General features: G+C 46.3%; 1 protein-coding gene across 1 annotated transcript in view; it reads left to right on the top strand.

Annotated features, from left to right (window-relative positions):
• Positions 1-24,351, top strand: part of TSPAN15 (tetraspanin 15) — a 64,796-nt gene that overhangs the window by 16,864 nt on the left and 23,581 nt on the right. Inside the window, exons 2-3 of the mRNA XM_027840520.1 lie at positions 20,722-20,907; positions 22,027-22,101. Coding sequence (XP_027696321.1) covers positions 20,722-20,907; positions 22,027-22,101 — 261 coding nt within the window. The remainder of the gene's footprint in view (positions 1-20,721; positions 20,908-22,026; positions 22,102-24,351) is intronic.

The following is a 24,351-nucleotide window of genomic DNA, read 5'->3' as shown; positions in this document are numbered from 1 at the left end:
TGCCCTCCTTCTGCAAGACTGACATGGTTTTCTTCTGATCTTTGGCATCTGGAATATTTTCCTGATGTTTGGTCTGGTTCTGGTCTATTCTCAGCCCCATGGATTTCAGATTCAGCCTTCCACAGTCACAGGCATGAAACCTAGAACCTCCAGAGACCATTCTAACTCTTCTTACTTACTGTGTGACCTTGGCAAGCCACCTGACCTAAGCCACAGTTGTCATTTCTGTCAGATAAAAGGGTTTGGACTTGATGGTCATGAGCATACAGGTTTTAGAGCTGGGGGAAGGGTGCCTTAGAGATCATTTAGTCCAGTCCCTTCATTTTATAGGGGTGAAAACTGAGGCCCAGAGGTAGGAAGTACCTACCTCAAAGTTGCATGGGCAAGTGTCAGAAGGGGTACTTGAACCTAAGCCCTCTGGCTCTAAGCCCAGTTCTGTTCAGAGCTCCAAGGATCCTTCCGACTCAAGACTCTGATTGAATCGAATTTTCTGCCTTCAGGCAAGTGGGATATTATTTTCACCTCCATTTTCTAGCTGATGTCCTGAGTGTTTATGGCCTCCCTTTGGTACAAAACTCAGTTGTGATAGGGAGGACAATGGGGGCCAGAACTTGACTTTCTTGCCTCTCAGACTTGCATGTCTTCCATTCTACCAAGTGACTCAGGACCCTTATGAATGATAGGACAGGGCCTGGCACATTCAACCCAACAAGCATCTCATTTAAGGGATTACAATGTATACACAGGGAGGAGAATACAGAAGTACTTGCAAAGTCATTTCCAGGACTTTGGGGGCAGAGGGGAGACTACTGATAACTGGGGACGAGAGGAAAGGCCTTGTGGGGGGTGTTGTCCTTCAGCTGATCTGTAAAGAGAGCCAGGGATCCCAAGAGAGGAGGTGCCAAGGGAGTGGGGAAGATGGAATGTTGTGTATGAGAAATACTGAGCTGGGTAGTGTGGCTGGAATGATGAGCATGAGAGGGGGAGTCATTCGGGAAAGGGAGATGGGAGCCAGCCTGGGAGGGGCTTTAAAAACCAAACACAGGAGCGTGTATTTTATAGCAGAGGCGACTGCGAGCACAGAAGCTTCTCCTTCAGGGGACACGAGGGTTAGATTTCTGCTTTGGCTGTGGCACCGGTGTGCAAGATTGGGTGAATGAGAGACTTGAGATGGGAGACTGATTGGGACACTATTACAGTAATCCAATTAAGAGCTGGTGAGGGCCTGGCCGAGGTGGGGTAAGGTTAGGGTTTCTGTGGGTGGAGAAAAGACTTGGCAGCTGGTTGACTATGTGGAATGAAGGGGAGGGAGCAGTTGAGGATGACGCTGAGGTTGCAAATGTGAATGACTGAAAAGATGGCAGTCTTTCCTGGGTAGAAATAGGGAAGAAATAGAAAATGGAGAAGAGGAGTGGGACTGTTTGAAATAAAGAAAATGGACATGTTGAGTTTGAGATGCTTATGGAAGTTCAGGTAGAGATTTCCAACAGGCAGCTGGAGATGGGGGACTGCAACTCAGGAGAAAAGATAGGTTTGGGAATCTGCTACATAGAGTTGGTAATTGGACCCACAAGAGGTGATATGATGCATTACCAAGAAAGAGTGTGTAAAGACCAGGGCCCAGGACAGAGCTCTAACGGTCCACCCATGCATTGGGTGAGAATGTGGATGATGATCTAGACAGAGAAGCAGGAGAGAGCAGAGTCACAAAAACCCACCAGAGTCAGGTGAAGGGGTAGGTAGCAGGCGGAAGACTGGCTGTATACCTGCACGGGCTCCCCCATCCAGGTCTGCTCATAGGATCATAGAGCTAGGGAGAAGTCGCCTTAGAATACATCTTTGACTCACTTAAGGTCACGTAGGTATTCAGTCACAGAGGCCAGGTACAAACCAGGCCCTTTGTAGCTACATTCAGCACCCTGCCCCATACTGTCCTAATGTCCCCTGGGCTGTGCTTTGCTCTCAGAATCTGAAAAGGGCAGATGTTTAACGAATGACTGGAATTTGAGTTGAATTTGTTGATGTGGTCCTTTGGGGTTGGATAAGTGTTCATTCACTGGGGCCCTCTAGATTGGGGTTTTCTCTCAGGGATTGGGCTAGCTCAGAGATTCCTAACTTTTTGTGTGTCATGGACCAATTTAGCAGTCTGGCAAAGCGTATGGGACCCTTCCTCAGAATAATTTGCTGTCTACTTTTCATAATTTTTTTCATGATTTTCTTGCATCACTCTCAGTTTTTCCTCTACTTCTCTTACTTGCTTCTCAAAATCCTTTTTGAGCTCTTCAATGGGCTGGGACCAATTCATATTTTTCTTGGAGGCTTTGGACGTAGGAGCTTTATTTTGTTGTCTCCTTCTGGTTGTATGTTTTGATCTTCTTTGTCACCAAAGTAAGATTCTATGGTCTGACTCTTTTTGAGCTGCTTGCTCATGATCCCAGCCAATTACTTGAGTTATAAACTCTGTTAAGGTAGAGGTCTGCTTCCAGTGTGGAAAATGTACTGTCCCAAGCTGCAGGGGTTTTGTGCAGCTGTTTTCAGAGATACTTCTAGGGACCTGTAAATTTTCAGTTCTTCCAAGGTGCTATGATCAGGGGCGAGGTGTTTACTCCTTTCCTGGCCTGTGCTCTGGTCTATGAGTGACCACAAGCACTTTTTTCTGTCTTGGAACTGTGAGGAGGATTTCCTCTCCACTGCCACTACAAGCTCCACCATGGTAGCACTCCTCCTCGACTCAAGACCACCACCCAGAACTGTGACCCAGATCCAAGCATGGGCAAAGCAAGAGAATCCTGTACCAGCAGAGAGATCCCTGCAATTCCCCTCTGATCAGCCACTTGATTCCCCCTCAGTCTGTGGGCTGAAAGCTCAGGAAGCAGCCGCCACCCTGGGGGCCAAGCTTGGGGGCTGGAGCTAAAACCGCAGAAACAGACTTTACCTTCTAAGTTGTCTTTGGCATTTGTGGATTGAGAAGTTTGGAAACCACCACAGCTGCCTGCGATTCAGTCCTCTGAGGCCTGCTCCAGGTTCACTGTGGCCTGCCTTGCTTGTGTGCCCACGCTGAACTGCATTCCTCTCCCGGCTTGGCGTGATATACTTTTCCGATCAACCATCCAGGCTGTCTTGGGCTCTAAATTTGTTTCACTCTTTTTGTGGGTTCTGTTGCTTTAGAATTTGTTTAGAGCCATTTTTTATAGGTATTTGGAGGGGTTTGGGGGAGAGCTCAAGCAAATCACTGCTTTTACTCTGCCATCTTAGCTCCGCCCCCCTACTTTGATAATTGAAGGAAACCCCAAATTTCAGTTAAAGACTGGTGTAAATAAAGATGTCATTTTTCCTCTCATCAGAATTCTCAGACCCCCTGAAATCTATTCATGGACACCTGAGTGGTGAGGCCCATGTTAAGAACCACAGGTTAAGAACTCCCAGTATAGAGCAAGCTCCATCTCTAACATAGGGGAGTAATTTACTATGCCTATGTGTTTCTTTTTTTTTTTTTAAATTCAATTTTATTTTCAGTTCTGAGTTCTCACCCTGTCCCCACCCTTTGAGAAAGCAAGGAAAACAAAACTCATTACAAACGTGTAGAGTCATGCAAAATAAATTCCCGAATTAGCCATGTTCAAAAAGAAAGAAAGAATATGCTTGAGTCTGCACTCTGAATCTATCAGTTCTCTTTCTGGAGTTGGGCAGCATGTTCCATCCTGAGTCCTTTGGAATTCTAGTTGGTCATTGTGTTGATTGGAGTTCCTAAGTCATTTGATTATCTTTACGATATTGCTATTACCATGTGAATTGCCTTCCTGGTTCTTCTCACTTCACTTTGTGTCAATTTATACAAGTTTTTCTGAAACCACCCCCTTCATCATTTCTTATATCACAATAGCATTCTCTCACATTCATATATCATAACTTGCTCAGCCATTCCCCAGGTGATGGGCATCCTCCCAGTTTCCAGGTCTTTGCCATCACAAAAAGAGCTGCTGTAAATATTTTTGCACATATGGATCTTTTTCCTCTTTCTTTGATCTCTTTGGGGTATAGACCTACTACAGTATCACTGGGTCAGAGGGTATGCACAGTTGAACAGATTTTGGGGCACAGTTCCAAATGGCTTTCCAGAATAGTTGGATTAGTTCACAGCTCCATCAACAGTGCATTAGTGTACCCATTTTTCCTAAATCCCCTCCAGCATTTGTTATTTCCCTTGTTTGCTATCTTGACCAATCTTATGGATGTGGGGTGGTACCTGAGAGTTGTTTTAATGTGCATTTCTCTAATATTAGTGATTTAGAGCATTTTTCCACATATTGATATACTACTAATAGCTTTGATTTCTCCCTATGAAAACTGCCTATTTTCATTCTTTGACAATTTATCAATTTAGGGAATGGGACTTATTCTTGTAAATTTGACCCAGTTCCCTATATACCTTAGAAGTAAGACTTTTATCAGAGAAACTTATTGTAAAGATTTTTTTCCCTAGTTTCCTGATTTTCTTCTAATTTTAGCTGCATTGGTTTTGTTTATGCAAAATTTTTAAATTTGATGTAATCAAAATTATCCATTTTACTGCCTGTGAACTTCTCTCTCTCTCTCTCATTTGTCATAAACTCTTCCCTTATTGATAGATGTGACAGGTAATTTCTTACATGTTCCACTGATTTACTTATGATGTCACCCTTTATGTCTAAATCATATATCTGTTTTGAGCTTATCTTGGTAAGTGGTGTGAGATGTTGGTCTATGCCTAGTTTCTGCCAGACTGCTTTCTAGTTTTCCCAACAGTTTTTGTCGAATGGTGAGTTTTTGCCCCAGTATCTGGGATCTTTGGGTTTATCAAACACTAGGCTACTGTGCTCATTTGCTAATTCTGTATATCGTGTACCTAATCTATTCCATTGATCAAGCTCTCCACTTCCTATTCAGTACCAAATTGTTTCAATGATTACCATTTTGTAGTATGGTTTGAGATCTGTACAGCGAAGTGCCTTTCCTTTCTGTTTTTTTCCATTGATTTCTTTTGATATTTTTGAACTTTTATAACTCTTTACTTTCTTACCAAATAAGTGGTAGTATTGTAATTTTTATTATATTGGCTCAGCCTTCCCATAAGCAATTACTATTCCTGCAGTTATTTAGATTTGCCTTTATTTAGGTGAAGTGTTTTGTGGTCATGTTCATGTATGCGTCTTGGCAGGTAAACTTGCAAGTGTTGTGTGCTGTCTGTAGTTATTTTAAATGGAATTTCTCTTTCTACCTCTTCCTGCTGGGTTTTGTTGGTAATTTACAGAAATGGTGATGATTTGTTTGGGTTAATTTTATTAACTTGCAACTTTGCTCAAGTTCTTAATTGTTTTGCCTACAGATTTCCCAGGATTCTCTATCTTTGCTGGGAGGCTCAGCTTGGGAAGGGAGACAGACTTTCTGGTAGGGAATCACTGAGCCAGCAAGTATTGGGTATTCTCCGTCTTTGAGTGGGTGCAGGAGAAATCAAAGAATCAGTCTTTGCTTCCTACTTGCCTACAGTTTTACAAACGAGATAGGGACCAAGGACCACCTTCCCTTCCACCTCTAAGTTTGGAGTTGTTTGATTGGCTCCTGGATGTTAGGGGTGTTTCTAGTATTTTACTTGCAATGTTTAGCGTGGGGAAGGGGAGACTCAGGGAGAACATTATCATTCTCTTCAAGTTTTTGAAAAGCTGTCCCCTGGAAGGATTAGACTTATTCTGTTTGACTCCAGAATGTGAGGCCAGGAGCAATAGGGGTGGGGTGGGGGTGGGGGTGGGGGTGTAAAAAGAGACCAATGTAGACTTCTAGTTCTGAGGTAGAAGGGACCTCCAAGGCCATCTAGGCCAGCCTCTTTGTCTTACAGATGAGAAAACTGATCGATCAAGAGAAGGGAAGTGACTTGTCTGCCCAGAGTCACGTGTTCGTTTCAGTTGTTTTTCTGACTCTTTGTGACCCAGTTTGGGGTTTTCTTGGCAGAGTATACTGGAGTGGTTCACCATTTCCTTCTCCAGCTCATTTTACAGATGAGGAAACTGAGGCAAACAGGGTAAAGTGACTCTCCCAGGATCACACAGCTAGTAAGTGTCTGAGGTTGGATTTGAACTCAGGTCTTCCTGACTCCAGGCCCAACACTGCACCACCTAGCTGCCCCTGAAGTCACATACATAGCCAGCTTTTGAATCCAAGTTTTCTGCTTGACGGTCTAGTGTTCTTTAATTGTGCCTAAATAGAAAGGGCTGCCTCTGGAGGTAGTGATTTCCTCATCGATGGAAGTCTTCAAGTGGAGGCTGGAACACAGTAGGCACCTAATAAATGTTTGTTGCACTGAACTGAGACTGACATGAGTCCTAGGATCACTCAGCATCCATCTTGTCCACTCTTGTACAACACACCAGAGGAATGGTTGGCCATGTACCATTGACCCACTCCTGTCTTCTTTACAATGTTTTGTCTGAGATTGGAATGGAAGCTCCTTGAGGGCAGGAACTGTCTTCATTGTGTCTTTTTATTTCTTTGCTGGAGCATTTCTGGGAACTCCTTTTGTCACTGACACTGGCCTTTCCGTAGTTCCTGTTGGGTGGGGTGGCTCAGTACATCCTGATGATGGCTGGAGTCTGGAGACTATTTGTTTCCTGGGATGGCCCCTCCCCTTTTCCAATGACTCATTTTTGTTTTGGGCTTCTGTTTTGTTTTTAATTTATTTGCACCCCCTAAGAGGAGGAAAAGGGAAAGAACCTGTAAACAGTGAAGGGAAAAAAACAACAACCAGTAAAAGTAGCAGTAAAAGAAAAAAATGGAAGCAGACGTCAGAAGGCCTCTGTTCGAGGCTCAACCTCTGTCATTGTGGCTTAGGCAAAGTCCCTAATGTCTGGACTTTAGAAAGTAGGGGGAGGGGCTAGGCCAAAGGTTGTTAGCCTGGGGCCCATGAGCTCGTTTAAAAAATATTTTGATAACTGTATTTCAATATAATTGACTTCCTTTGTAATCTTATGGATTTTAAAAATCTTATTCTGAGAAAGGTCCACTGGCTTCCCCAGACTACTGCCCAAGGAGTCCATGATACAATAAGATTAAAGACCCCCTGGGTCTTCATGGTCTCTAAGGACTCCCCATTTCCAAAATTCTCCATTCCTATGTTCTCATGTATCCATCCATTCACCGTTAGAGAATCCCAGAGTTTAGAGTTGACCGTCCAATCCAATGCATTCCGCAAAGGAATCCCCAATGTAACAGTGGTTGTCCAGCCTCTGTTTGAAGTCCGCCCTGAAGGTGAGGCCCTTGACCTCCCCAGGCAACTCCTGATTGTCCGGAAGTTTCTCCACCACTCACTGGGCAAGGCAAGGCCTCATTCCGCCCCCTGAGGCCAATACCTTTTCCACTTACACCTCTTTAGATATTTAAGATCATAGGTTTAGAGCTATAAGAGACTTTAAAAGGTCATTTATTCCAACTCCCTTATTTACAGATGAGGAAACTGAAGCAGAGAGCTGTGAAGTGACTTGCCCAAAGTCAAATGGAGAATAAGATGCAGAGTTAGGATTTGAATCCAGGTCCTCTGACTCAAGCTGCTTCTTTTTTTTTTTCCCACCTGTTGTACTTCTTTTTTTTTGTTTGTTTTGTTTTGATTTGGTGAGGCAATTGGGGTTAAGTGACTTGCTCAGGGTCACACAGCTAGTGAGTGTCAAGTGTCTGGTCTGAGACCAGATTTGAACTCAGGTCCTCCTACCTCCAGGGCCAGTGCTCTATCCATTGTGCCACCGAGCTGCCCCCAGGTCCTCTGACTCTCTTTCCACTGCAGTTAATTGAAGATTGCCATCATTCTCCATCTGTTCCCCCCTCCCCACAAGCTTCCTCTGGGCTGGACCTTGGTGTCCCTTCAAATGATCCTTCGAACTCCAAGCCAGGTTCCTATCCTCTCCAGCACACTACTACCCCTTCATAGCAGACCCCACCCCACCACCCCAGTAAAGGGGAATCCCTCGCCTCTGACCTTCCTCATCTGTGAAATGGGAGCTCCCCATCTTTCAGATGAACAGATTGAAGCTCGGGGAGATTTTAAGTGACTTGACTAACGTCATCCAGCTCATCAGGGTGTACGGAAGGATTTGAATCCAGATCCTTCTGGTCTCTCTTCATTCCACCACATTTTCTCCTCATCAGAGGAAAAACCCAAGCAAACCAGGGATTCACATTTCAATCACATGTCAAGATTTGTCAGACACTTCCCTCCCAATAAGTGTGCCGGGTCAATAGTGTAAGTCGGCTTCTTGCTTTTTACAAATGAGCTTGAAGCTGAATCAGGTGGAGGCATCCTGCCCCCTCCTCCTCCCATCACGGAGCTCTTCAGTGTCTGAGGCATGTTTTGAACCCAAGTCTCCCAGGCTGCACCACTCCTCAATGTGTTTTCCACATAAGAATCTTTTCCATCTTTGCTCTTCCCTCTGGACTATGTATAGCTACAACCAGGAGAGGGAACAACAGTGACAGGACTGTCCACTGACCCTTTCTTTCTTGGAATGCTCTTTTTTTTCCTACAATATTGTTCTCCTTGTGGTGGCTTCACTTGGGGCCTCTGGCTAGGGCTGGGGCCTTCCTTCCAAGGGTTGTTGTTTTCTGGGAAAGTGCCGTCTGGGAGCTCCCTTGAGAATTGACAGCCCCAGTGAAATCGCCCCTGGAATGTAGTCAGGGATCTTTGGCCATCACTGGCCGGGACTCAGATTTTTAAAGATACCATTCCTTGGAAATGAGGGGATGCCCATCAGTCTGGGAACGGCTGTGGTGTAGGATTGTGATGAAATGTTGTTGTGCTGTAAGAAATGGCAAGCGGGATGCTTTCAGAAAAACCTGGGAAGACTTACATGAACTGATGCTGACTGAGGTGAGCAGCGTGAGGAGAACGTTGTACACAGTAACAGCAACGTTGTAGTAACGATCAACTGTGAATTACTTGGCTGTTCTCAACAATACAATCAATACAATTGATCCAAGACAATTATGAAGGACTCATGAGGGAAAATGCCATCTATCTCTAGAGAAAGAACTGATGATTCTGAATACAAATTGAAGCATGCTTTTTTTTTAAACTTTTTTTGTGTGGATTTTTTTCCCTTTTTACTTCTTTCACAACATGACTAATATGGAAATATGTTTTATATCATGCACATGTATGACCTATATCACATTTCTTGCCACTTTAGGGAGGGGAGGGCAAAATTGGAACTCAAATTTTTTTTTTTTGTGAGGCAGTTAGGGTTAAGTGACTTGCCCAAAGTCACACAGCTAGTGAGTGTTATGGATCTGAGGCTGGATTTGAACTCAGGTCCTCCTGACTCTAGGGCTGGTGCTCTATCCACTGCACCACCTAGCTGCCCCCGAACTCAAAAATTTAAAAAAAATGAATATTAAAAATTGTCATCACATGTTATTGGGAAAAACAAAATGCTATTAAAAAACATTCCTGGCTCTCTTCCCACTCCCTCCCTGAAGCCCATTTCTGTCTTTACCTAGGTGTTACACTGGATAGAATGCTGGAGTCTCTGACACTTAATAGCTGTGGGACATTGGACAGGTCCTCTCTGACTCGGTTTCCTCATCTGTAAAATGGTGATAAGAAAGCACCTCGTTCATGGTGTCGTTGTGAGGATCCAATGGCATAACCTGCAAACCTTAAATACTCTACCTATGCTGCTGCTGTGATGATGATTTGGTCCTGGGGTTCCATTCCAGAGGGTGCCGTTGGGCATGGATAGCCCAGTGATCTGGGAATCCTCTTGGGGATCTCTGGGCTGGGGTGAATTATTCTCCAAGAGTGATTTCCAAATAGGCTGAGGTTGCCCCCGTTAGTAACACACAGGAGTATCCAGTGACCCCACTGATGTTATTTCAGGGTCACAAGACTAGAGCTTGTGGGGGGGGGGCAGTTAGAGTCCTTCTAGTCTAACCCCCTCATTTTTCCTGAGCAAGGGGAAGGAACTTCATGCAGGCATGAAGCAGTATGCCCAGGATCAAACTCAGGTCCCTTGGCTTCACATTCCCCCATCTTCCCCCATGTGCCAGGCCCTGAGATGGACCCTGGGAAACATACAAAAAGGAAGTAGGTCCTGTTCTCCAAGAGCTTGTATTCTATGGGGGAAATATGTACCCAGATAAAAAGAATGCCAAAGGAATTTTGGAGGTGAGCGGGCATAGCCTTGAATAGGAGGTAACACTTGAGCTGAGCTTTGAAGCGAGCCCAGGATTCTGAGAGGAGGAGGCCGAGGCCTAGAGGGAGATAATTCTAGGTCTGGCTGCAGCCCACCCAGTGGGTTCCCAGCTAGCTTGGCAGCGGTGAAGCTCGAAGAAGGGAAGTGATCCTCCATCAGCCCTAGGCTGGAGCCAGGTTGGGAGCAGCTTCTAATGCCCAATGGGAGAGGCACTGCCAGCGGAACTACTGATGCTGTGTGGTCTGCACTTTAGGAATGTGGTTTTGGCAGCCAGGTAGAGAGAGGCAGTTTGGCCAGGGGAGCTGCCACGCCCACGATCCAGGTGAGAGATGGGGAGGACCTGAATGAGGGCGTGAACCAGGGTCTGGTAGAGAGAAGGGGCTGATGAGAGAGAGGTCAGACAGCACCTGGGTGTGGAGGAGGCAAGGGTCTCCGAGACTGTGAACCTGGTGGGGGGGGGGGGGGGGACACCCGGGCCGCCACTGGTGTCTTGAATGGGGGCTTCGGGGGGGGGGTGTCTTACCCTTCCTTTGTGTCCAGCACCCTGGGCAGTATGTCTGGGGAAGCCTGTGGGTCCCTTTTCACCCTCATCTTTTTAAATACATAAAATAAATTACACGGATTACAAAGGAAATCAATGAAACTGAGATACAGTTATGGAAGTATGTTTTAAAAGGTTCCTAACAATCCCCTGGAGGCTTAGGATCCATTTCATGATGGAACAAATGTCCTCAGGGCTGGTAACAGCCTCCCTGGTACCAGAGCAACCCTGCCCTCGGGGAGCTTACAGGCCACAGTCATGGAAGAAGAGGTCAGGGGTCAGATGGCCAGCACCAGGGAGATTGTCAGTGATCACAGTGCAGTTCAGTGCAGTAGCCATTTTTTGAAGTGTCTGCCATATGGCAGGCCCCATGCTTTGGTAAGGAGGAGTCAGCTACAAAGATCTAAGAATGTGCCGAGAAAGCGAAATGAGGGGGGGCAAAGAATAGAGGTGGATTAACCCCGGGCAGGGCTGTAAAAATGGAGAGTAGAGATAGATTAACCCCTGCCTGACTGGGTGGTAAAAGTAGTATGATAACAATAATGTGGCATAGCATAAAACAGCTAGCATTTGTCGTATTTAAAGGTTGTAAAGAGCTTCTCATAAGTTATCTCAGTTATAATGAGGATCAGATGAATGTGTGTGTGTGTGTGTGTACATGCACACACATATATACAGCACTATGCAAATGTCAGTTATCATCAAAATCATCGTCATCATCTCATTCTGCCTTGTATTACACTTAGGAGCATTAGTCTGGAGCTGGAGACCTCAGAGGGCATCTAGTCCAATCTCCTCATTTTAAGGGAGAGGAAGTGAGAAGCTGATGGACCAGAGAGGTCCATCAGCCTGCCTGAGGTCACTTAGGGTCATAGATTTGACCCAGAAAGGACCTTGGAGGCCTCCATCCTGGGGGTTCAGACTCAAAGAAATGAATTCCTAAGGGTGGCATGTTGACTTAGAAAACCACAAATTAACATTGTCTATGTCATATTGTATTTTTATTTAACATTCTTTTTTTAAAATTTTGAATTCCAAATCTTTCCCTCCCACCATCCCCTCCCCCACCCATTGATAAGGTAAGCAATATAATATTATTTATACCTGTGAAGTCGTGCAAAACCTGTTTCCTTATTAGCTGTGTTGCAAAAAAATAAAGTTAGTGACAAAAACCTGCTTGAACTTACACTCACGGTTGGTCAGTTCTCTCCAGAGGTGGAGAGCACTTTTCATCGTGGGGCCTTTGGAATTCTCTTCCCAGTTACATTTCAGGCTGGTTCTAGCAGCCCTTGTGTCCGACAGCCCTGATCTGGTCCAACCCCCTCATTTTACAGAGAGAGAAACTGAGGACCAGGCTAAGTGACTTGCCCAGGATCACACATCTAGTAAATAGCAGGCCTGGGATTTGAAACCAGGTCGTCTGACTTAAAATCGGGCATTCTCCCCACTGTTTCTGGTACCTGATGCCTCCTCCAGGGCAGGGAGGGCCTGGGCTACCTTTGTTTCCTGAGGGCAAGTAGAGGGACTCATACATGATTGAAGGAATGAGAAGAATGTATTAAGTGCTAAGTGCCAGGGATAAATAGAAAGAAAAAAGGGTTTTCTCCTCCTGGGACTTAGGAGACAATACATACATGTGGTGGTGCAGTAGATAGAGCACCTGAGTTCAAATCCAGCCTTAGACATTTATTAGCTGTGTGACCTTGGGCAAGTCACCTAACCTCTATTTGCCTCAAGTTTCCTCATCTGTCAAATGTGGATAATAATAGCACCTACTGTTTGCTAGGCATCATGCTAGGCACTTTACAAACATTATCTCGTTTGATCCTCACAACAGCCCTGGGCAGTAGGTGCTATATAGATGGTAGTTGTTATTATTATTATTATTTCATTTGCAAAGTTCATTTGCAAAATCAACCAGTGATTGTTGGAATGAATTGAATTCCAGTGGACAATCCCTGCAAAAATCAGTTCCTGTTTGTGACAGCCAGAGAAACTCCCTTGAAGCTACCCCAAATTAGTGGATTCTGATGGTAGAGGATAGGTGGGACTCCTTCTGGGAGGGGTTCTTCCAGACCAGACTGGGCCTGGTTTGGGGGAACAGCTCTGGGAGAACAAGTTCTTATTTTCAGGCTGGAGAGAGTGTTTGCCAGTGAAGTATCATGTACCCAAATGCAGAGTTGGTAATGGAAACCCTGACCCCGCCCTCCTCGGGAGCAGCTGGCCTTTCTGCCCAGCCTTTGGCACAGCCCTTGACTGAACTTATCTGAGGTCTGAACAGGACAAGAGGGGGCTGCTTTGTCCAAGTGGGAGCACCATAAGGCTGCTTTTGTAATAATAGTAATGATAATGATTAATAATAATAACTGACATTTATGGTTTAAGGCTCACAAAACACCTTCTAACTAATAACTAATATCTGATTGGGAACAAAGTGGACTGTTTACAAAAGAGCTTCAGGATACCACAGTTGCTACCATATGCCTTAAAATAGACATTTAATGAAAGACAGAACCAAATTTGTTTTTTTCTAGGGTACTTTCAATGCCATAGTAGTGGTGGTAGTGGTGGTGGTAGTGGTGGTAGTATTAGGTCTAGGGGTCCTGGAGACCCCGAGATGCAAGGGCAAAGGGCTTGAAAGAATTTGACCACTCAAGCCTTCATTCAGTCAGAGACAAGGTTTATTGTGTCAAGTATCTGCGTAATTTAATGGAGGTAAGATGGACACTTTTATACAGAGAGAGGGTGGGAAGATCTGGATGGGATAAGGAGCCTGGGGTGGGGCCAGGTACGGACACTGAGGGCCACAATGAAAGGGCAGTTAAAAGGATTATTGATTGGGATGGGCAGTGCCTCCGGGTGAACACCAGGGACTGTGGGGGGAAAGTCCAGGGGCTTTTCCTTTTTGGGGTTCAGATCCCAAAGACATGGTCTTTTCCTTTTAGGGGTTCAGATTCCATCCCCATCAGTAGTGGTGGTATTAATAATAATAATGAGAAAAACATTTATGTAGTCCTTCAAGGTTTACAAAGCACTTTACAAATATTATCTCATTTGATTCTCGTAACAACCCCTGGGAGGGAGGTGCTATTATCATCCCTATCTTACAGATGAGGAAACTGAGGCAAACAGAAGTGAAGGGACTTTCCCAGAGTCACACAGCTAGCAAATGTCTGAGGCATCATTCTAACTCGGGTTTTCCTGAATCTTAGATAAACACCTTGTGTCACCCAGCAATTGTAATATTATTATTATATGGTATTGTTGAGAAAATAGAGAGTCTTCAAGGTTAAGAAACAAGGCAGTGGAAATTAAGTGACTTACCAGTCTGTCAATAATCATTTATTGAGTACCTACTCTATTTTTTGAAACTGTCCCTGCCCTCCGGAAGATTACATTCTGAGGAAGAGGTGCAGTAAGAATTTAGGTTAATACATACAGAATAAATGTATGAATAATAAATAAAGGATCAGGTGCTGATATGGGTTTCATCCAACTCCCTCCCCCCAGCATCCCAGCCCAGGCTACTCCCTGCCCTTCCCATCCCCCATCTTGAATACTGTCTTCTGATGGATAAAACTGAGGCCAAGGCCTTTTCTCCAAAGAAACTTGTCGTCAAGATGGAGGTTTTTAGCCGGGGTCCATGAACTTGGTTTTAAAAAAATACGTGTTTCAATAACTGCATTTCACTGTAATTGGTTTCCTTTGTAATCCTCTGCATTTTATTAGGTGCATTTAAAAGCGTGGCTCTGAGAAGCTCTTGAGAAGGGGAGACACCAGAGTGGCTGCCCAAGGGGACCAGAGCACCAAGAGAGAAGGGGTTATTATGTTCAGTACAGAGGCCTTTAGGCTTTGAGGCTGTGCCCTGTTTTCTGCCCAGCCAGAGGGGGAATTGTTGCTGCCCATTTTGGCTCAAGGGGGTGTTTCTGTCTGCCCTTCCTCCCCATCCCCCAGGCCTTGATCCCCATTATCATGGGTACCATCACCACTGAAAAATGAGTTGTTTGTTTCCTGCTCTGGGTGACTGAGCCCTATAATTAGCTAAGAGTGCAGGGGGAGGGACAGAAATTCCTATGTCCAGAGAGAAATGGAAAATAGGGTTGACAAAGGAACAAATATAGTTATATTTTTCAATCTTGAAGTCCTTGGAGTTGCAGAAAGGGGCTTTATGGGTGCCCAGGCCTCACTCTTCCCCACACTGACTGCCCCTGGCCACCACCCAAAGTGATAGGCTAGAGGTATGGCAAGGTGAGGAAATATCTTCTGACATTCTCCCACTGCCATCCCTCCTCTAGTGAGGTCAGCAGCCCACAAACACTGGGCATCCAGGAGAACCAGGTGGTACTATTTTTTGCCACCTGAGCTAAAACAGTCTCTTTTGTTTAGTGGGGTCAAGTGGAAAGCACATTTTGTCTTTGGGATGCTAGTGCCACAGTCCTGGCACGTAGTGGATGTGGGTCCTGATAATGCTTGTTGATGGATGGGTTGATTTCTAGAAGTTGGGAGACCTGGCTTTCAGACCCGACTCTCCTCTTAGCTTAGCTGTGTGACCAGAGGCAGCTCTGCTGGCCTCTCTGTGCCTCACTGTGTCATCTACAAAAGAGGAGGCTGGATCAGGTGAGCTTGAGGGTTTTTTCCAGCTCTGCCAACCTTCTATGGTAATTCTGGTTCTGATTCAGATTTTCCCTAACTTCTTGAAGAAGTTGTGTTATTTCATGTATTCAATATCTTTATGTATTTGTTGTTGTTGAGCCCTTTTTTTAGTTGTGTCTGACTCTTTAGGACCCCATTTGGGGTTTTCTTGGCGAAGATACTGGACTGGTTTGCCATTTCCTTCTCCAGGTCATTTTACAGATGAGGAAACTGAGGCAAACAGGGTAAAGTGACTTACCCAGGGTCACCCAGCTAGTGTCTGAGGCAAAGATTTGTATTCAGACCTCCCTAACTCCATGCCGGTGCTCTATCCATTGTGCCACCTAGCTGCCATGTATACAGACACTCACACACACACACACACACACACACACACACACACACACACACTTATATACACTCACTCAGCTAAACCCCATCCTGTTCCCCCCCAAGTCAACAAAATTATTTCTGAACTTTCTGCTGCTTTTCTGAGTTTTCACATCTTAAAATGAAGCTAATGTGAGCAGGAGAATATTTTGCATTCTACCTTTTCCATATAGCTCAGCTGAGGCATATTGGGTGAAACTTTCCATCATGGTGTGGAAGGTAGGGCTGCCCTTTAGCTCAGGACTTCTTAAACTTTTTCCACTTGAGACCCCTTCAGCGCTTCTTAAACTGGGGGTCTCTGTTCTAGCTGGTTTGTTATAAGGGGTTAGGACATGTGCTGTGTTATAATGGACTGGGAGTCAGCTGGACCTGGGTTCAAAACCAGCCTCAAATGCTAGTGATGTGACCTTAGTTTCCTCATCTGTGATAACTATCACCTACTTCACAGGGTCATTACGGAAATAAAATGAGATAATGAATGCAAAGCTCTATATAACTGTGAGTAGCTGGGGGGGTGTAGGAGATAAGAATAAATACTGTACTTGGGGTTATGGAGACCTGAAACAATTACTAGCCCTGTGACAGTGGGTGAGCCACGTCACTTGTTTGCCTCAGTTTCCTTCTCTATAAAATGGGGATATAATCATAGCCCCTACCTTTCACGGTTTATTGTGAGGATCAAATGAGGTAATACATAAAGAGAGCTTTGCTATGCTAGCTGTTATTACCGCTGCTGTTGTCCTTGCAAACACAGTGGCTGCCCACCTCTCCTAATTTCCCCGAGGAGTGTCAGTGGGCACCAGAGCTCTGTGTTCTTGGCCTTTAAGTCTGACTGATCTGTTGCCCCTAGGACAGGGATCGTGACCACGTGGCCCCAGGACTGACATTGTTACTTAAATAGATGTGGGAACTTCTGGGGATTGTCTTCTGGTCCAGCAGGAAATTGTCTGAGTGACTCCGGTGGAGCTCATGGTCACTGCACTGACTGACTGACTGTACAAGGCAGACCATCTGTCTACCTTGCTTTGGTTGGGGTTTTGGTTGTCTAGTAGAGATGTGAATCATCAAATGTCAGAGCTGGAAGGTTCCTTCCTTAGGGATCACGTTCAACCCCCTCCTTTTACAGATGAGAAAACTGAATCTTAGAAAGGTCTAGGTAATGCTTCAGGGAAATGATGGAGCAGAGCCGGAACCCCAGTTGTCTTTCTTGTGTCTAATGTTCTTTCCATTACACCAAATTGAAGGCCTGAGGGAAGAATACTGGGAAGAAATTGAGTTTTTATTTTGTTTTGTTTTTAGGACTTTTTGGTGCCTCCCCCCACCAAAAAAAAGCCAAAAAAATTGTTTCTAGACTTTTTTACTTTTCTGCATTTTCACATTTTTTTAAAAAAAGCTAAAATGAGTATTTTCTAAGCAAATCACTCAACCCCTCAGTGCCCTGGAGCAGCTACTCTAGACCATACATTCTAAAGGAGTTGCTGATTTGCCTCCTTAGAGAGAGTGTCTTTGGGGCTCTGGGATTTCCCCACATTGATGAAATCTCCAGGCCAGAGCAAACCCACCCCCCCCCCCCCCCGCCCCCCCCGAGCCAAAAAGACTGAGTTTTTAAGGGACACTTAGAAAGGAGGGATTTCATGTTTTTTGTTTCTCCTAGAAAGGACTAGAAGCATTGCATATTTGCACCTTCCCCATCAACTCTGTGGTGTCCACAGTATTTCCTGAATATTTTTGCATCCCTGCTGAGGAAGAGAAAAGGATTAAATTCCAACAAAAGACCACCAGATTAGACCAAAGGAAGTAGCAGACTTCCTGAGGACAGGGCTGTTGGGCCTAGTGACCAGTTCCTGAAGAGACTGAGGACATGGGGCCGGCCCCATGGGGTAGGATCTCTTTGTAACAACCGAAGTCTCATTCTGCAAGAGAATAGTGGGATTTGGGCCTTCCCGTGCAGGGGACTGGGAACTGGGAACGTGGGAGCTTGGCTCTTGGGTTGTCTGGGGGCCAGACCCAGCATATACTCCTTCCTCACCTCTCGAGCTTCCTACAAAGTCCATCTCAAATGTCTGAGGCCTCTCCTGACCTTCCTTCCCCTCCTCTCCTGATTTACTATGTTTCCTGCATGTGTTTTGTATTTACTTATGTGCCTTCAAGTTATTTTCAGCTGATAGAAGGTAAGCTACTTGAGGGCAGGCACTATTTCATTTTGGACACCCAGCACTGTGCCTGGCACATAGTAGGCCCTTCATAAGGGCTTGTTCACATCCTTAGTGATTTTTTTTTTTGCTTCTGGAGGGCTCAAGGAGGCTCCTGGGTTTGTGGCTGTCAGCACACTTGGTAGCTTTCAGTCAGTTCCGTTGGTCCATCTGTAGTTGACGTGGGTGGGACACTGCAGGGTTCAGCCCACCAGCAGATGCAGTCCCCAGAGCTCTCTCTGGTCTTCCTAGTGCTCAGTTTCCTGGAGGTGGCAGGGTCGGCCAAGGATGCCCTGTGATAGGCTGCAACCTGCTGCCCTAGACAGTTAACAAACTGATCAACGTATGAACACAATTACGAAACACTTCACACAAATAAAGTCAGATCTAAGAATTGGAAAAATATCAGTTGCTTGTGGGTAGGCTGAGCTAATAAAATAAAAATGACAATTCTACCTAAATTAAATTACTTATTCAGTGCCATACCAATCAAACTACCAACAAATTATTTTATAGAGCTAGAAAAAATAATAAACTTCATCTGGAAGAACAAAAGGTCCAGAATATCAAGGGAATTAATGAAAAGAAATGCTGGGGTTGGTGGCCTAGTCATACCAGACCTTAAATTGTATTATAAAGCAGCAGTCATCAAAACGACTTGGTACTGGCTAAGAAATAGAGTGGTGGGTCAGTGGAATAGGTTAGGTACACAAGACACAGTAGTCAGTGACTATAGTAATCTCCTAATCAATGACTATAAACCCAAAGACTCCAGCTTCAGGGATAAGAGCTCAAGATTTGGCAAAAACTGCTCTACAGCTTGTGGTCCTTGAGTGTTGCTAGGTGGTGCAGTGGATAGAGTGCCTGGTCTGGAGTAAGGAACACCTGAGTTCAAATCTGGCCTCAGACACTTACTAGCTGTGTGTCCCTGGGCAAGTCACTTAACATCTGTCTGTAAAATGGGGGTGATAATAGCACTCACCTCCCAGGGTTGTTGTGAAGATCAAATGAGATCATCATTGTAAGGTGCTTCTGCAGTGCCTGGCACATAGTTAAGCACTATATGAAGGTTAGTTATCATCATCTAACCCGAGGACTCTTAGCACTGAAGGTCTTCTTGTTTTATGGAAATAGCTTTCTTGTTTGGAGCCACCATCCATGGCCGTGCCTGGAGGCAGGGAAGAGGCAGTAAAAAGAAATCCCTGGGGCCCCAGGCTATTTTTGAGTCTGCTTGTGTTATGGCCTATCGTTGGCAAATTGTGTACTTTTCTTTTCAAAATGTTTACCTAAATCTTTGGTTGGCTTGACTACCCTGCCTGTCTGACTCTTCATCTAGTGGGCAGCTTCCAACTCTGTGTAGCTAAGGGGGGGGTGGCCTATTAAATCAAACAGCCTATTAAGGTCAACAAGCCTGTGTGTTGCTACCTGCCCTGGAGAAGGATTATCTACAAAGGGACTCTTTGGGCCTCTAGGTGGACTTTTTGGTGGAAACTGAGCAGAAAGATCACATGTGGAAGAGTGAGTGGCCCCTATCACCAGGCATTAATTAGGCAGGGATCAGATGGGGAAAAAAAACAACAACACGGCTTCTGAGTATATCAAAGCAGTCTTCAGGGTTCCAGATATATCTAGACCTGTCTTTGTTCCTAGTTTCAGCCATATCAAAAGGAATTTCTGAGGTTCTAGGTGTTTCTAGGAATGTTCTGTGGTTGATTCTAGGTCTATCGTAGGACTCTCCAGTTTTCTAGGTATATCAAGGAAGACCTGTCTAGAACTTAGTGGTTTTTGACCATCAAGCTATCTCTAGGGACTGTATCAAGGGAAGGTATGGGGGTCAAGGTAAATTTAGGAACACATATTTAGAGCTGGAAGGGACCTTGGAGAGCATGAAGGCCAACTCCCTCATTCTACAGATGAGGAAATGGAGCCTGGTAAGGAGAGGTGACTTTCCCAGATTAACACAGCTAGTGAGTGTCTGAGGGAGGATTTGATCTCAGTTCTTCCTGACCCAAGTCTCCAGCTCTACCGACCCACTCCACCGCCTAGCTGCCTCTTTCTTTGTGTCTGGTTCTAGGTATGCCAAGGGAAGCACTGGGCTTGCCAGTATGTCCAAGAGTATCCCTGTGGCTGGGTCAATCCGGGAAGTCTCCCGGTTTCTAGGTGTCTCTAGGAGGCTCCCTGCGGCTGGTTCCAGCCCTGTGTAGAGAGCTTCAGCTCACCCCACTTCCTGCAGTATTTCCCTCTCACTGTCCTTCTCCTCTTCCATCTACTCTGTATGAACTGCTTAAATAGATGTTGTCTCCTCCATTAGAATTAAGTTTCTTGAGAGTAGAAATCATTTCTGCCTTTTCTTTTTCTTCCCTGCCCTTGTCTTGTTGCCTAGAACATATAAGTGCTTTGCTTATTTATGTGAAATATTTATCCTATTGATGAGGGGCAGCATGGCCTGGTGGGTCGAGAGCCGGAAGCCCTGGGTTCGAGTGTCATCTCTGACACATAGACGCCGTCCCTTAACCCCTCGGTGTGCTAGGCAGATCTCTAAGACATAGTCAGAGAGAGGGCTGCCGCTTGTGGGTGGAGGGAGTTTCCTCACTTGGGAGTTCCCGTAGCAGTGGCATCACAGGTCCAGTTCCCATCTCTGTCTAGTAGATCTCGTCCTCCTAGCCACAGTAGAGACCAATGTGTAGTTTTGTGTTTTCTCCCCCATTTTTATGATGGGGGAAAAGAAAATAACATTTGCTTTCTCCTCTTGCAGTTTATAGGTGCCTTAATCCTCTCCGTGGGGATCTACGCAGAAGTGGAGCGCCAGAAATACAAAACCCTCGAAAGTGCCTTCCTGGCGCCCGCCATCATCCTCATCCTCCTCGGGGTGGTCATGTTCATTGTCTCCTTCGTGGGGGTCTTGGCTTCCCTCCGGGACAACATCTGTCTCCTCCAAGCGGTGAGCCGGCCCTGCCTGTTGGCTTCAGCCCCTGCTTCCACCTAGTCTGGGTCTGTCTTGCCCTCTGTCCTCAGGGGCAGGGCCGTGCATCACAGATGTGGGAGGGCGGCACCCACCAGGCCATGGTCACTCAGTCATTCCTCCGGCAGGGACGCAGGTGAATAACCGGGCAGACACAAGATCGATACAAAGTAGCTGGAAGGTGCGTGGCCCTCCCAGCTCCTGGAGGGGTGGGGAAATGCCTCCTGCAGAATCTTGAAAGAAGTCAGGAATCCAGTGAGGAGGGCATGCGCCTCATACGTTATAATAACGAGAGCTAGGATTTACGTGTACCACCCAAGGTTTTCAGAGCCTTCAAAGCCTTGTTATCTCATCTGATAGCCCCGGCAGGTGTTTTTATCCCCGTCTTACAGATGAGGAAACGGAGGCAGGGAGAGGTTAAGTGACTTGTCCAGGGTCACACGGCTACTAAGTATCTCTGGCAGGATTTAAACTCAGGAGTTCCTAGTTGCTCCATGCAAAACCATAAGCTCTTACTACATTTTTTACAGCATAGTAGTGTGGAAGGCTTCTCTGCTGCCTTCTTTTCTCTTTCTCATAAGAGACTGCAGGGACAGCTCTCTGCTAGCTATGCCATGAAGCCTCTCTTGGCATCTTTTATGAGTGATTCTATTCCATTCCATCATCATCATCATAACACAATTCCAATGAGCATTTATTTAGCTCTTTGAGGATTATAAAGTGCTTTACAAATGTTAGCTCATTTGATTCTTATAACAAAACCCTGGAAGATTGGTGCGATTCTTTTTTCCACTTTACAGGTGAGGAAATTGAGGCAGAGGTTAAGTGACTTGCCCAGGGTCACATAGCTGGTTAAGTGTCTGAGGTCATACTTGAACTCGGGTCTTCCTGACTGACTCCAGGCCCAGGGCTCTGTGCACCATGGCGCCACCTAGCTGCCCTGTGCAGCAGAGGGAACACCGGCCCTGGAGTCGGATGGAGCCCTAAGTAATCGGCTTCTGCTCTGGAGCCTCAGTTCCCTCACCTGTAAAATGGGCTTGGGAGTGGCAGTGTCGGTGGGCCTCCGTCTCTAAGTGACTGTTGTGTTCCATCCCGCAGTTCATGTACATCCTGGGGATCTGCCTCATCATCGAGCTCATCGGGGGCGTGGTGGCCTTAATCTTCAGGAACCAGGTGAGCGGAGGACAGGAGGAATTCTGACTCAGCGTTGTTAGTGGACCGTGTGCAGAGTCCTGGAAAGGAGGGAAACTGAGGCCCGGAAAAGCGACTGGGTAACAAGAGCCCATCTGGTGTCCTTTCCCTTTGCTTTCTGTGCCTTCCTCCAGGGTCCTTGCTCACCCGAGTCACCCAAGCGTGTGATTTGTTATTATTAATTTAATTAATTAACTTATTAATACGATCACAGATCACAGCAGCAGAGACTTAGAGCTGGGAGAGACCTTAGAGGCTGTCGGGCTGACCTCTGTGCTTATTGGTTGTTATCGTGACCGCCGCCACCACCACCATCATCATTCTCTGCTGTTATTATCATTATTAGTGACATTGCTGTTAACGATGATGGTGATGCACAGTAATAATGATAAGAAGCGCGTCGCTGAAGCCTCATGACTCTCACGTCTGGTCTCTAATAATAATATTGAGTTTTGTCTCGCGGTTTTGTTGAAATTGCCAACCAGTTTACCAAGTGGGATCCAACCCAGTCTTTTCTCGCTATTTAATTCTAGGTCTGTACTACTTTTACTAATAGTAGGGAGTCCCATGTTATAGTGGTTTGTGGTTTATGATCAGTGAGTCAGTCAGTAAGTATCTATTAAGCACTCACCGCTGGGTGATATGGGAGCCCCTGGGGCGAGGGGGGGGTTGTAGGAATCATTGGCCCCATCTTGCAGATGAAGAGACTGAGGCTTTTAAACACACCCCCTTCGGATGGAGAAGAGAGCAAGGCCGCAGCCAAAGCAGAAATTTTATGAAGACCCTCTTGCCGGTTGGCCTCTGCTAGAGGCACGTCATCCATTTGTTGGGACCTGGCCGTGAATGGAGCCTGGAGGGACTGGTGGGTGGGTTTGTGCAACTAATGTAAGCTCCTTGAGGGCAGGCACTGTCCTCTGCAATGCCAAGTACAGGAAGCCCTGAATCCGTGTTTATTGAATGGAATTGAGTGAAGCAGGAGGCAGTGTGGGGCAGTGGGCATTCACTGGATCTGGAGAGCTCAGGAAACTGGCCACTAGCTGTCAGATCTGTGATTCAATCAGGCCATCAGATATGAAGAAACGCCAAAACAGGAGTCCTGTGAATTTTCCTCTTACTCCCCTGTCCAACCTTAGCCCCCGTGCTTCAGTTTCCTCATCTGTAAAATGAGGAGGTCCCTTCCAGCCCATGTATGGCTCAGGGTCCCCCAGCTGCTAACTCAGTGCCGGGACACAAGCCCAGCTCTCACCTTTGTCTTACGTGGCCTCTCGTGTCATGGGATTCAGGTGGACAGAGCGCTGGACCGTGGCTGGGCCAGTGCTTGCCCTCTCTTTTCTCAGGGTGGAAGGGAAAGGATGGGGAGCCCACTCACTCCCACCCCTCGGGTCTCCCTGACACTGAGTCACCAATGACAAAAGGCTCCCTGTGGCCAGCCCTCTGCTCTCCCCTATTTGGACTGCTTGGGCTGTTCAGTCCCCCAGCACGGAAGTGGACTGGTCTGAAGAAAGAGAAGATAAAGGTGGAGAGGGAGGGGGCCCTGGCCGAGGGAGGAAATCTGGGAGAAAAAAGTATTCTTGCTAAGAAGGCTTTCTCTTCTTCCTCCCCCCCCACCCCTCCCCCTCCTCCTCCTTCTATTCCCCCCTCCCCCAGCTTTGACCCCAGGGCCGTAGCATCTCATTCACCATCCATCTGTCTCCAAAATCTGAACATCGCCTGAATCTCATCCAAGGACAGACTCAGGCGTGCTTGATAAAATCAGCTTTTTAGTTAAGTTAGGTAATTGAAACCCAGGGGAAAGGAGGAAGGCCTGGCTGCGGGGAGAATTGGAATTCGTTTGTGTTGGCAGGAAGAGCAACCCCTTTCCTTGGGATGGGAGGAGAAAGGGAAAGGGGTAGGGTTCCTGGCTAACCCACAGGAGGAATCCTGGCAGAGCTGGCCGTCATTGCTCTTTGGGTCTCACCAGGCCTGGAGGCAGGGGAGGCTCACTGGGGAGCTCTGAGCTGGGGGCCGTAGGCTTCAGTAGACACTGCCACAGCGGTCCAGGACACGAAAAGGGTTAAACCTCCCCTGGAATAGACCTTCTCTTAGGTCCTTTCTGGCTTATGTGAGTCTGAATTGAAGCCTGCCCACCCTTGGGACTACCACGCAGAGGAGTCCATCTGAGATCTGGGGGGGGCCTCTTGGCACCTGGGGAGGCAGGTGGGGCTTCAGGGGAAGTTGGCTCACTCTTAGGCC

Source organism: Vombatus ursinus, unplaced genomic scaffold, assembly GCF_900497805.2.
Source record: "Vombatus ursinus unplaced genomic scaffold, bare-nosed wombat genome assembly UNPS02014847.1, whole genome shotgun sequence".
NCBI classification, from domain to species: Eukaryota; Metazoa; Chordata; class Mammalia; order Diprotodontia; family Vombatidae; genus Vombatus; species Vombatus ursinus.
The sequence above is the reverse complement of the archived record's forward strand: the minus strand, read 5'-3'. Positions and strand labels throughout refer to the sequence as shown.